At 44.7% G+C, this 14,904-nt stretch overlaps 1 protein-coding gene across 2 annotated transcripts in view; it reads right to left on the reverse strand.

Moving 5' to 3' along the window:
• The window catches only part of UBTD1 (ubiquitin domain containing 1), a 61,280-nt gene extending 51,807 nt beyond the window's left edge, over positions 1 to 9,473 (reverse strand). Inside the window, exon 1 of one of the 2 annotated variants that reach the window (XM_069754031.1) lies at positions 8,803 to 9,473. In XM_069754031.1, coding sequence (XP_069610132.1) covers positions 8,803 to 8,884 — 82 coding nt within the window. In that variant the 5' untranslated portion in view covers positions 8,885 to 9,473. Of the gene's footprint in view, positions 1 to 4,542; positions 4,678 to 8,802 lie in introns of those variants that run through there. The other variant, XM_069754032.1, reaches the window with a different exon arrangement.
• Positions 9,474 to 14,904: the final 5,431 nt, after the last annotated feature.

A 14,904-nucleotide genomic window follows, 5' to 3' on the forward strand; every position in this document is an offset into this window, starting at 1 on the left:
TCCTTCAAACCGCACATCCAAGCTCTCACCACTTTCAACTCAAAATATTTCCATAATTCATCCTTTCCTCAACCGTCGGTCTACTAAAACTATATTGCGTGCCCTCGTCTTCCACCTAAACCATTGCCATATACCGTACTCGTTGAGGCCTCCCATTTGACACTCTCGCATCTCTTCAGTCCGTCTTTAGCTCTGTTGCTTGATTAATCCACTTCTCCCCTCATTACTCCTCCACCTCTTCGCTTCACAAAGCTCTTCTTTGCCTGCCAAATTTCCCAACGGAAACAGTTTAAACTACTAACATTGACCTACATAACCAGCTACAACCCATCTCCTCCAAAATAATCTCCGATATCTTCCCACACAATCTCCAGTCCTCCCAAGATCTGCTTCTCTCCTCCACTCTTGTATGTTCTTCACCCAATTGCCTCCAAGATCTCTCGAGTATCCCCCATCCTCTGGAATTCTCTGCCCCAACACGTCTGATTATCCACCATATTCGGAACAGATGGAACTTGAAAATTCATCTCTTTGAGAAAGCTACAGCCTGCAACGACCCTGCAGCCAGCTCAACACCACCAGAGTTGCCGCAACCCTCAACCTGAAGACCAGCCACAGGCAGAGCTTCATACACTAACAGAGCAGGAACATACTCCTTCCATTGAAAGGTGCGACAGCCCATGAGTACATTCAACCTCCGCTCAGCAGTGGAGGAGGGACACTGAGGTGTCGTTATTTAGGCCAGATTTGGCGTATGTTCAGCAGCAGGTGGTAGGGAACATTAAGAAGCCATCAAGCAGGTTAGGTGGGGCAGACATTTACTAGGAAATTTTTAAAAAAGATCATAGAGCCATTCTCACATGAATATTAAAAGAAGTGAATATAAAAGCTTCATCAAGTCTGATATTTATTAATGCAAGCAGTTTGTATCGTAAAATCTGGTGACTTAAAGGACAGTCAATAAGAATTGTTGAGGGACTCATTTGATGGATGCGTTCAGCCCGCTCATATATCGCTCCTTAGACAATACGGCCAACATTGACTTTTGTGCTCAGCCATATTAGATAGGTGATACTTAAAAAGTTTCAGGATAAGGTAAACTGCTTTCATGGCCAATCCTACAGAGGACAAGATAGTCTTCTGCTGGAAACCAACATTCAATGTTCCCCATTGGTAACTTGTGACCTTCCAGGTGCCACCATTAATAACCATCATGGGCACACAAAAAAGACTTTTGGGGTGATGAAGAACTTTTACCATTCTCTAATACCAGCATAGTACAGAACGTAGACCACCATGCTCGATTCAAGTATTATCTCCATTGACCATCTACCCTTGACCTTTCCAGGCTGCTTGTTATGGCCACACATCTATTTAAAAAAAAACAAACAACTATTTATGCACTCTGGACTATTGATTGAGAACACATTTACGTTGCTCGAGCTCCATAAACTATTGATGACTGCGGACATTGTACTTATATAATCTATAGATGACGACGGACTGCACGGACGCATGATCTTACTGCTTGGCTAATCTTTTAAGTTAAAATATCAACCGTGCAGAAAGACCATGAACGAAACCAATCAATCATCGGAAGCAAATAGAAGGGAAGATGTGTGCAGAGATGAAGCCATGAGCACAGAAGAGGGAGCGGTGACTGCAGGGACCTGGTAGGTAAAGGACTCATCTGTGAAGGTGAGGAATAGTGGACTTTTGTTTGACGAGAATAGGAACCTGAAGAAGGGAGAGTAAAGATGAAAAATTTAACGTGCAGAAGAAGGAAGGAAAAAAAAAAAAAAAAAGTAGGTATACGGACTACGTCAAGACATGCAAGGAAAAGAGAAGGTAGGAGCCACATGCTAAAGGGGAGCTGTTGACTTTCCTTAGGTGTCTACCTGCACAACCCTTGAATTTGGGATGGACCATCATACATAAACTCTAGAATAAAGGCACAAAACTGCAGTGTGAGCGTTAAATAATAGCAACTTTAATAGGACCAATACAAATCTCAATATGTCCTAGGCCAAAAGGGATTTCCAAACGATGCAAGATCCCGAGCACACGGTCACACAACGATAAAGGTGGCAGCCCACTCCGCCTTGCCATGCCACCAGTGTCAGTAGACAAAACACTGTAGCACACGTGCTAGCCCCTGTACTCCTTGTTCCACACCAGTCTCTGCTTCCTGCTCAGGAATGACATCGGAACTTGTCACCGCTGCAGCCAGTCACAGACTACAGTGGGTCATTTCAGCAACCATTCATTGACTGCAGTGGTCACATCTTTAGACTAGCATATTTTATGCCCATCTACTAAAGGATGTTAAATGTTAGCCTATGTGCTCGCTCACAAGAACTATTTTTCAACTGCACAGGATGCTCAAGTCTGTTACTATGGACCAGTCAAGGACAAAATTGAAGACCATTCCTGCATCCATCCTCTATGCAAACAGCAATGCGCTGACGTGACTGGTCTGAGTTTTCCCAACGGCCGTCTGTACAGAGTCTACGACGGGACATCGTTGGTAAAGCTGGATGCAGAGACCAAGCAGCATTTGGCCACCGGGCTGCGCGACATTATTAGATGTTCCTCAGGCTGGCCATTTTAGACAATCCCTCATAAAGTGGTCTTCGATTTTTTGTAATAGACATCAGCTAAAAGCTATGAAAAGTGGACAGAACACGCAACAAGAATCAAGGAAAACTCTCTTGGGTTTAGGACCAGGTTTATAATGTCTGCCCATCAATACTGTGCCCATCATGGAAGCCGCCGAGCACTGCCAAGACATGGTTACAGGAAGTCTCTTGTCCCTGCATTTATCATTCACCTCCTTCCTCCATCCTGCCAGGGACTTTTGCAGTGACTCATGACTCATACAGGGAAAACTGACCTCCTGTCTGTACATACAGCTTAGATGGGTTCAACTAGTCACATGATGTTATAAGCCTAAAGGAAAAGAGAAACATTTAATGGGTAGAAAAGGTAAAATGAGCGATTGTAAGTACACCGTGCTGTATAATAATATGATGACTGCAATATATTAAGAGGATAAAGACTTTGACGGGAGGAAGAGGAGGACTGCTTCTTTAATTAAGACTTCTTGTTCCATTCCCAGATCAGGAGATAGCTGGATGAACGAACTCCGAGACCGAATAGAATAAAAAACTTAAGTCTTAAAATATTTGGACCCATTGAAAAAAAAAAAAAAAAAAAAAAAAAACGGTATGATAAAATATGATTAAATATTTTCCAAATGTTTTGATGAGAGAAGGATACATTTCATGTCATGTGTCAATGCATCAAGATTTGTGTGATTTGTGTTGCTTGTGCCCATTTTTGGCAGGATCGGCCATATCTGCTTTCAACATGCTCTACCATTTGCTCTGATAGATCGGCTGCTGCCAGGCATTTGGCAGCTGCTCATTTCCCTCTCCCAATTTAACAGCGGAGTGTGCTCATTTATAAAAGGTACTAGATGGTGGCCCGATTCTAACGCATCGGGTATTCTAGAATATGCATGTCCACGTAGTATATTGCCCAGCCACGTAGTATATTGCCCAGCCACGTAGTATACTGCCCAGCCACGTAGTATATTGCGCAGTACCACGCACGCAGTGTATAACACAGCCCGCGCAGTACATTGCACAGCCCGCGCAGTAGTATATAATACAGCCCACTAAATATATTGCACAGCCCATGCAGTCTATAGCAATGTGGGCACCATATTCCTGTTAAAAAAAAAAGAATTAAAATAAAAAATAGTTATATACTCACCCTCCGGTGGCCCCCCGGATCAAAGCGGTTACCGACGTTCCTCATGCGCTCCGGTCTGAAGAGTACATTGCGGTCTCGCGAGATGATGACGTAGCGGTCTCGCGATATCGCAATGCATGGAGCAGTCACCGGGGCATCGCGAGGAGCAGGAAAGGCCTGTTCCTGATCCGACGGACGGTGAGTATATAACTTTTTTTATTTTTAACATTAGATGTTTTTACTATTGATGCTGCATAGGCAGCATGAATAGTAAAAAGTTGGTCACACAGGGTTAATAGCAGCGTTAACCGAGTGCGTTACACCGCGGTCAACGCTGCCATTAACCCTGTGTGAGCGCTGACTGGAGGGGAGTACGGAGCGGGCGCCGACTGCGGGGGGGAAGGAGCGGCCATTTTTCCACCGGACTGTGCCCGTTGCTGATTGGTCATGGCAAAACAGCCACGACCAATCAGCGACTTGGATTTCCATGACAGACAGAGGCTGCGACTAATGAATATCCGTGACAGACAGAAAGACAGAAGTGACCCTTAGACAATTATTTAGGAGATAGGGTGAAATGGATACTGAAAGCGTTTCGTCAACTGAAGGCGTCCACCTCAGACAGATGGCCAATGAGACACCTTCAGTATATTATCTGCACATTCTGAGAACGTGGCGTCATTTATGGAACTAGGTGGCTTGGTTTTTTGCTCCTTTAGAAAGTGCCACTCACATCCACATAGGGAGGCAAGCTGCGCCGACGGATGTTGGCGCACCCCCACATACCTGTTGTGACGTGTGCACCCATCCTCATCGACACCACTCGCATCCAGATGCAAAAGTGAACTGTACCGTACAACCCCTTTAAAGGAAATAAATTATTTGACGTCTTGATTTCTTTCTACTTCCTTACAGGACTTCATAGCTTTTTTTTTTTTTGCACTTTGGCCTCTAGTAAACTCAACCAGCAAGCAATCAGTTGCCAAGTGACCGAGCAAACAACATCAGAAGCAACACTGCGCACTTATGTAACAGAAGGGTGAAAAAGGATCTCTAGTAGGAAAGGGCGAAATTACATGAAGCGAGCGCTCCCGCGATAAAGTCTGACGCCCGTCCATTGGCCACACTACTGGTTCTGGTTAAAGGTCTTTAAGGAACAGTATGTAAAGCGTCATCCACAAGTACGCGAAATAAGGGAAACCTACAAATCCAGACTCCTCTGTGGACGTCATACAGATGGCTCAACCGTACGTTTAAAAGGTTAATTACTATTGAAGGTGGCATTCGCGCCAATTATCTCAGATTGTCAAGATTGTGCTTTTTTTTTTAACAAGTTTTAACAAGTTTAAACAGGTGCCATTACTACAGATAATGAGTGGAGGAAAGAGGAGCCTCTTAAAGAAGAAGTTACAGGTCTGTGAGAGCCAGAAATCTTGATTGTTTGTTTCTGACCAAATACTTATTTTCCACCATAATATGCAAATAAAATGTTAAAAAAAACAGACAATGTGATTTTCTGGATTTTTTTTTCTCAGTTTGTCTCCCATAGTTGAGGTCTACCTATGATGTAAATTACAGACGCCTCTCATCTTTTTAAGTGGTGGAACTTGCACTATTGCTGACTGACTAAATACTTTTTTGCCCCACTGTATGTATGTATGTATGTATGTATGTATGTATGTATGTATGTATGTATGTATGTATATATATATATATATATATATATATATATTTTTTTTTTTTTTTTTCTTCTTACAGGCTTCACACAGAAGAATGTAGAGAAAACAAATGCTTAGGAGGAGTGTCCTGGTTTTGGCTTATGAATACTGAAAGTGTGAACATGGTCTTGTAAGATTAGTGATGAGCGAGTATACTCGTTACTCGAGATTCTCGGAGTATGCTCGGGTGGTCTCCGAGTATCTTGGCCGTGCTCATAGATTATGTTTGTTCCCCCTCCCCCCCCCCCGCTGCATTATTTGAGGCTGCTAGACAGCCTGAATACATGTGGGGATTCCCTAACAAACAGGCAATCCCCGCATGTATTCAAGCTGTCTAGCAGCCGCAAATTATGCAGCTGCGTTGACAAACTAAATCTCTGAGAAATACTCGGAAGACACCCGAGCATGCTTGGAGAAACTCGGGTAAGGAGTATACTCGCTCATCACTAATGACTAATGAAGAAAGTCTAGGTGCACTGACACGTCCCCATTGCTCTTCCAGGACTTCTACATTAGATTCATGACGGACACATAGGATATCTGCACACAATCACAGAACAGGGGCCTATACAGTGATTCCACTTCTGCCACATGTAGAAATGTGCCGACAGGCTGCTCTTGAGGCATCAGTAGGCTCTTTGGCATCAGTCACCATGGGCCATTTGTTCGCCTTTAACCATGCTCTGATATCATAGACCAAGTACACCCATGCACACCCCCGGCCCAGCGGGTCCTGTCAGTTACCTAAATTCCCTGCAAGGTTATGTCACATCATATTGAGCTGCCCAAACATATTAAAGGGGTTGTCCACTACTTTGTATAAACCACCAAACAACGGCGATCTCATCACATTGTGTAGGTAATGTGGACGCTCCAGTGGGATTGCCGGGGAACAAAGAAACTGAAATGGAGGGCTTTATTGTTAGTATTCAAAAGGGGATCTTCCAGCAGAGTACAACCCCTATAAACAAATTCTGGAGATATACATGGTACTGTAAACTGCTGCGAATCCACAGAGGGCAATCCGCTACGCATCCGCAGCAAAATCCGCACCGTGTGCACATACCCTTAGGGCGCTTTCAGGCAGATGTAGTAGACATACAGCAGAATCCCGTTTTGTAGGTCAGTTCAGGCATAAGCCCTGACAGGGTCACAAAATGGGTACCAGAACGCAGTGTGGAGGCTGGAAGCACCCCAATTCTCCCTGCCCTCCCCCACTCACAGGAGATAAGCCACTGCCCGGACCGGGGAGGACAGTAATAGCTGTTGGCTGAATGAACCGCTGACCGCTATCTGAAGTGTATGAATTTCTTTCATTTTGGCAGATTTACCTGGTTCCACCAACCACCTAGTTTGATATGTTTTAAGTAGTGTAGAGCGATCGTGCTCGGCTAAGGCGTTATCTCAGCATGCTCAGGTGCTGAGTGACTTTGGAATGCTCGAATACTATGTTCAGCTCCCAGCTTTTCTACAGCCGCAACACAAGCAGGGAATTCCTAACAAACAGGCAATCCCTCCATGTGTTACGGCTGGAGAACAGCCACGAGACATGCAGCCTCGGGGACTCAAACATATTATTTGAGCACGCCGCAGACACTCGGTTAGCACCTGAGCATGCTCAGATAACACTTTATCAGAACATGATCGCTCATCACTAGGTTTAAGCAGTTGGCTTGCTGAAAGTCAGCAGCTCCATCTAAACACAAGGGGAACTTGATAAACCATGGGGGAGGCTGTACCCTTGAGGACGGCCGCAGGGTAGACTTGGCCTGAAGGCAATGCTCACGTGTAGAAGCTGCTGCGCTTCCTCTTTGCAGTCTTTGTTGGCATGGCTGCAGAAGTCACATCATGTCTACAGAATGTTACGTCTGCAGCCAATCACCGACCTCAGCGGCGAGTCTTGCATGTGTGGCCAAAGACAGTGGAGAGGAAGACGATCCATGGGCCATGAGAGCACGTACCGACCACATCCATGGGCCATGAGAGCACGTACCGACCACATCCATGGGCCATGAGAGCACGTACCGACCACATCCATGGGCCATGAGAGCACGTACCGACCACATCCATGGGCCATGAGAGCACGTACCGACCACATCCATGGGCCATGAGAGCACGTACCGACCACATCCATGGGCCATGATGAGAGCACGTACCGACCACATCCATGGGCCATGATGAGAGCACGTACCGACCACATCCATGGGCCATGATGAGAGCACGTACCGACCACATCCATGGGCCATGAGAGCACGTACCGACCACATCCATGGGCCATGAGAGCACGTACCGACCATTACTGCTGCAAGGAAGATAATAGAGGCCACTGGAGCGTCCAGGGATGGAACAGACGTGTGATGGACATTCTAATCTCATTTCATGTTCTTCAGTATCTTTTTACAATTACTTTTATCTGATCTTTGTGTCCATTACACAAATGTTCAGCCACTGACTTCTCCTGAACCAAGAAGGCCAAAGATTGGAATTTTGAACGTCAACCTTAACGAAAGCTGCGCTGGAGTAAAATGCACCGGATTCATTCAGAGACGCACTCCTCTCTCCGAATTTGGCACGTTTTACAAATGGCGTGCACCTCTACCAGATGTGTTACTCCAGCCAGGTGCCTGGGTCCATTGGGGGCGTAATGTATGGCACAAATTATAAGGAATTAGACGGCGGCTTCATCATACTCCCTTTATTGGAATTGGCCAGAACTGATAAAATGATTAAAAAAAATGTAACAATGTTTTAAGAAGCTTTGTGCCAAAAAATAAACCCCTTGCTGAATTGAGGCTAAAGTTTTCCGAGAGCTGTTACTAGTCATACATGTATATAGAGGAGGAAATATCGGTTTTTATCAATCTCGTGGAGGCTTTTTCTGCTAGCCTGTCCCTAAAATAAAAAATAAAAAAAAAGGCTGATAGCAGGAAGCAATAGCGGCCATCCAAATAGACCTCAGATTTAGTGTTCCTTTAATATAAAACTAATAGGTATTTATTCACACCTTGTAAAAATGTTGCCCCAAAATGGTAAAGAATTATTCCATCATGGCAGCTTTTTTTTTCATTTTAAAAGACATCATGGCAGCTTTTAATTACTATAATGGTAGATATGCCTGATCACCACTTGGCAAATCTTGTCGAACATAATAATAAAACCCATTAACACCTTAGTTTCCTGGTAATTTCACAGCTGAAACCAATGTTGCAATTCGATATTTCATCAAAGCAGAAGTTCCTGATACAATGTAACAAGGTTGGGGGTAAATACCACCGCCACCCAGTGGACGTTGGGGTGAACTGCAGGCGCATGGAGAAATACTACATACCTGCTCTCTTGCGAGTGTTTGCAGAGGCCCTGGACTGGGCTCTCTGGTTCTCAGCCCTCGGTCTTCCCATGCAGCCTCCCATGGCCGAAGTGTAGTCAGCAGATCCCCATGCACAGCTGAATCTAGTAGTACTCCAGTGATCAGTAGTAAATGGAAAAAAAAAAAAAAAAAACCCACCAACAGCAGCAGTTCCAGACAGGCTTCCAATGTTACTTCCAGGACACAGAATCTGCAGAAACTTTTCCCTTCTTCATGTCACTGATTTCCTGCTCTCTCCTCTGCCAGCTCCCAGGAGGGGCAGCAGCAGCAGCACTGGGCATTGAGGAGGGCACCACAAAGTGTCTACAGTCCTGCCAGCATGTCCTGGGCAGCTTCCTGGCTGCACTGGTCATAGGGAGGGGGGTGATCAGCCAGTCCCTTCCTGCCTTCCCAGTGCACAGCCTCCTGCTTGTTTGCAAATAAAGAGCTTGTGTTATTTGTTTGTTGGGAAATGTTTCTTTACCCTTTGCAAGAAGAAAAAAAAAAAGATCCACCTCTCTGTCACTCCTCCCCATTCAGGTGAGCATGTGACCCAGCCACCCAGCTTGTCCTGCACTCCTCTCCTCCCTTGCTTTGCATGCAGGTTAACCCCTGCAGCACTGCCCTGCTGATGACATCTCCTGCTGTGCACTGAGATTGTATTTTTATGATCTCTCCCTGCAGCAAGCACCAATTTCCCCCCTCCTTTATTATTTTTTATTTTTTTTTCCTGTTGTGCTTTAAGTCCTGCTCCTCTAATCCTCTGGCTATAAAGGAATCCTCTGCAGTAATCCAGGGTCAGTGATCCCCTGCCCCCATAATACCAGGGCAGTGAGGGGGGCACCAAGGTCCTGCTGGGGAAGTCTTGTGTTTTAATTGGATTAGTAGAGGTCCTCCCTGGGTGGAGGACACAGGAGGACTTGTATTGTGCTCTCAGCAGATTGCAATCTCCTGGGCTGACTGGGAAATACAAGTTATTTCCAGGATCAGCATGTGCTGCAGGGGTCCTGGTGCTGACAATGGGGGTTTCACTGGGCTGTGATTATCAGCACAGGCCCATAGAGCTTATATTGGTTTTTGTGGCCTCACCCAATGCAGCCGCCGCCTTCACTTATATTTTTAGTGAACTCTGTGTTCCGTGACATAAAAAGAATCATCGCTAGTGAAAGTTTGTGTCTATATCCGCCTTGTGCCCGCAGCTGTACGTGTGCTATGGTGAAAGGAAAGGGAATTGCAAAACAATGGAATAAAAAAACAAAATTCTAAGGGGAACCCCACTAATAATCATACATTCGATTAGGAATTTCGGGGCCCCAGACTGGTAACATTATGAGATTCCACCCCAGCGCCGCATCCACCCCTCGAACTTTCCACAGTCCCACCACCTACTCGTGGAAAAACGCCACTTCTGTACGACGTCCTCACCAATAAGGGTAGGTGCCCACGATCAGCAATTACTGTGTAGTTAGGCTACGTTCACATTTGCGGCTTTGGACGCAGCGTCGTGGACGCAACGCACGACGCACGAAAGACGCAAGTAGAACGCATGCATTTTTGACGCATGCATTCAACCCTTTTTTAATATATAGGGTCTTTTCAGTTTCTCTATTTTTAAAGTACAGAACGCATGCGTCCTACAACGCACAACAACGCAAGTACTTGCGTCTTCTGCGTTGCCAATACACTTCAATGGAGGATTTGAAGTTTCGACGACGCAAATACAACGCAAGTGCGACGCAAGCGTTTTTTAAAAATTTTGGACGCAGAAAAAATGCAATATGTTGCGTTTGCAACGCACTGCCAGGTGCGTCGAAAGGACACATGCGTCGCAAAACGCACCGAAATGCATGAAAACGAACGCACATGCGTCCCCAATGTTAAAGATAGGGAAGCATGACGCGTGCGTTGTTTTGCGGCGACGCCGCTGCGTCCAAAGCCGCAAATGTGAACGTAGCCTTATACAGCATCAAACCCACAGCGTCCAGATGTTACAGCATAGTGGATGGGACTTCTAGAAATCCCATGTCCTTCATGCATGCATAGTCGCCTACGGATCACCCGCGGAGATGGACGCGCGTAATTCAGGACCTTAGTCTCTGCAAGAGAAATTACATAGCTAGAATGTATTGACTGCGGTGAATCCGCACGGTTCAGTGATCACAGGAGGATTTACCTGCGTTCAGCAGACGGCAGCGACCGTGTGATCCGTCCAAAGCGCTGCTAGTTCAGGATCATGGGCACCCGGCCTAACAGTTCCCATCAAACACCATATCACATACATAGCCAGCAGCTTTTGTTTAGGACGAGCAGGGAGGGGGACACAAGAACAGTAGCGGGTGGGTGGGTAAATGGGTGGTCGGATGGGCGGGTGAGTGCACCTCATGACTTTCAGGCTCCCGGCAAGTGCCAGGGCCATAAGTAGGCAGGGGAGCCCACTCGCCATCGAGGACACCGGCGTGCTAGGGGCACTTGTGATACCTAGCTCTCCAGGTTCCACCGCTGCGGCGTCTTCCACTTCCTGTGGCTGTGACGTTCAGGTCAGATGGCGCGATGACGCCATGTCGGTGCACCCTCTACCTGAACAGTCACAGTGCAAACAGCCCAAAAGATGCCCACATAGAGGAGCCCAGAGCAGAGCAGTGGCCAGCAGTGAATATTTAATTACAATTACATATGGAGTGTCTTATCAGACCAAATAAATATGGAGTATTATATGGGGCCAATTCAGTATGAGCAATATATGGAGCTCATTATATTGTATGGAACATTATATGGGGCTCATTATACTGTATGGAGCATTATATGGGGCTCATTATACTGTATGGAGCATTATATGGGGCTCATTATACTGTATTCAACATTATATGGGGCTCATTATACTGTATGGAGCATTATATGGGGCTCATTATACTGTATTAAACATTATATGGGGCTCATTATACTGTATGGAGCATTATATGGGGCTCATTATACTGTATTAAACATTATATGGGGCTCATTATAGTGTATGGAGCATTATATGGGGCTCATTATAGTGTATGGAGCATTATATGGGGCTCATTATACTGTATTGAACATTATATGGGGCTCATTATACTGTATGGAGCATTATATGGGGCTCATTATACTGTATTAAACATTATATGGGGCTCATTATACTGTATGGAGCATTATATGGGGCTCATTATACTGTATTAAACATTATATGGGGCTCATTATACTGTATGGAGCATTATATGGGGCTCATTATACTGTATTGAACATTATATGGGGCTCATTATACTGTATGGAGCATTATATGGGACTCATTTTACTGTATGGAACAATATATGGGGCTTATTATACTGTATGGAGCATTATATGGGGCTCTATGGGGCTCATTATACTGTATGGAGCATTATATGGGGCTCATTATACTGTATGGAGCATTATATGGGGCTCATTATACTGTATGGAGCATTATATGGGGCTCATTATACTGTATTAAACATTATATGGGGCTCATTATACTGTATGGAGCATTATATGGGGCTCATTATACTGTATTAAACATTATATGGGGCTCATTATAGTGTATGGAGCATTATATGGGGCTCATTATACTGTATTGAACATTATATGGGGCTCATTATACTGTATAAAGCATTATATGGGGCTCATTATACTGTATTAAACATTATATGGGGCTCATTATACTGTATGGAGCATTATATGGGGCTCATTATACTGTATTAAACATTATATGGGGCTCATTATACTGTATGGAGCATTATATGGGGCTCATTATACTGTATTGAACATTATATGGGGCTCATTATACTGTATGGAGCATTATATGGGACTCATTTTACTGTATGGAACAATATATGGGGCTTATTATACTGTATGGAGCATTATATGGGGCTCTATGGGGCTCATTATACTGTATGGAGCATTATATGGGGCTCATTATACTGTATGGAGCATTATATGGGGCTCATTATACTGTATGGAGCATTATATGGGGCTCATTATACTGTATTAAACATTATATGGGGCTCATTATACTGTATGGAGCATTATATGGGGCTCATTATACTGTATTAAACATTATATGGGGCTCATTATACTGTATGGAGCATTATATGGGGCTCATTATACTGTATTGAACATTATATGGGGCTCATTATACTGTATGGAGCATTATATGGGACTCATTTTACTGTATGGAAAAATATATGGGGCTTATTATACTGTATGGAGCATTATATGGGGCTCTATGGGGCTCATTATACTGTATGGAGCATTATATGGGGCTCATTATACTGTATGGAGCATTATATGGGGCTCATTATACTGTATGGAACATTATATGGGGCTCATTATACTGTATGGAGCATTATATGGGGCTCATTATACTGTATGGAGCATTATATGGGGCTCTGTTGTGAATTCTGTGGCTGAGTTCACTTCTGTGGTCACAAGTGGTATTGCAGTCTCTGGGCTTCCTCCCTCAGGTGTTTTGGTGAGCTCGTTGGCTGCCTTGCTATTTAGCTCCACCTGAGTCTGTCTTCCTTGCTCCTTGTCAATGTTCCAGTGTTGGATCTGAGCTACTGCATCTTTCCTTGGGCCTGCTGCTCTGCTAGATAAGTGCTTCTAGTTTGTTTTCTGTTTTTTCTGTCCAGCTTGCTATTAACTTTTGCTGGAAGCTCTGAGAAGCAAAGGGGTGCACCGCCGTGCTGTTAGTTCGGCACGGTGGGTCTTTTTGCCCCTTTGCGTGGTTTTCGTTTTAGGGTTTTTTGTAGACTGCATAGTTCTCTTTGCTATCCTCGCTCTGTCTAGAATATCGGGCCTCACTTTGCTGAATCTATTTCATTCCTACGTTTGTCTTTTCATCTTGCTAACAGTCATTATATGTGGGGGGCTGCCTATTCCTTTGGGGTATTTCTCTGAGGTAAGTCAGGCTTGTATTTCTATCTTCAGGCTAGTCAGCTCCTCAGGCAGTGCAGAGTTGCATAGGTAGTGATAGGCGCAATCCACTGCTGCTTATAGTTGTGTGAGGATAGATCAGGTACTGCAGTCTACAGAGATTCCACGTCTCAGAGCTCGTCCTATTGTTTTTGGTTATTGCCAGATCTCTGTATGTGCGCTGATTACTGCACGCTGTGTTGCCTGATTGCCAGCCATAACAGTACAAGGAGCCTCACCAATGATTCCCAATAGAGGGAAAAAAGAAATCCTGACATCATTTTTTTTTCTTAGCTCTGTCTTCAGTCTTTTTTTTCCCCTAGACATTAGAGTGCTTCAGGACACAGCTGTGGACATGGATATTCAGGCTCTGTGCTCCTCAATGGATAATCTCGTTGTAAATGTACAAAAGATTCAAGATACTATTGATCAGAAATCGATGCTAGAACCAAGAATTCCGATTCCTGATTTGTTTTTTGGTGACAGAACTAAGTTCCTGAGCTTCAGAAATAATTGTAAGCTATTTTTGGCCTTGAAACCTCATTCTTCTGGTAATCCTATTCAACAGGTTTTGATTATTATTTCTTTTTTGCGCGGCGACCCACAGGACTGGGCGTTTTCTCTTGCACCAGGAGATTCTGCATTGAGTAATGTTGATGCATTTTTCCAGGCGCTGGGATTGCTTTACGATGAGCCTAATTCAGTGGATCAGGCTGAGAAAAATCTGCTGGCTTTATGCCAGGGTCAGGATGATGTAGAAGTATATTGTCAGAAATTTAGGAAGTGGTCAGTACTCACTCTGTGGAATGAATCTGCACTAGCGGCTTTGTTCAGAAAGGGTCTCTCTGAAGCTCTTAAGGATGTAATGGTGGGATTTCCTATGCCTGCTGGTTTGAATGAGTCTATGTCCTTGGCCATTCAGATCGGTCGTCGCTTGCGCGAGCGTAAATCTGTGCACCATCTGGCGGTATTGTCTGAGAGTAAACCTGAGCCTATGCAGTGCGACAGGACTATGACTAAAGTAGAACGGCAAGAACACAGACGTCTGAACAGACTGTGTTTCTATTGTGGTGATTCTACTCATGCTATTTCTAATTGTCCTAAACGCACTAGGCGGTTCGATAGCTCTGCCGTTAT

The sequence above is a fragment of the Ranitomeya imitator genome, chromosome 2, assembly GCF_032444005.1.
Source record: "Ranitomeya imitator isolate aRanImi1 chromosome 2, aRanImi1.pri, whole genome shotgun sequence".
Lineage (NCBI taxonomy): Eukaryota > Metazoa > Chordata > Amphibia > Anura > Dendrobatidae > Ranitomeya > Ranitomeya imitator.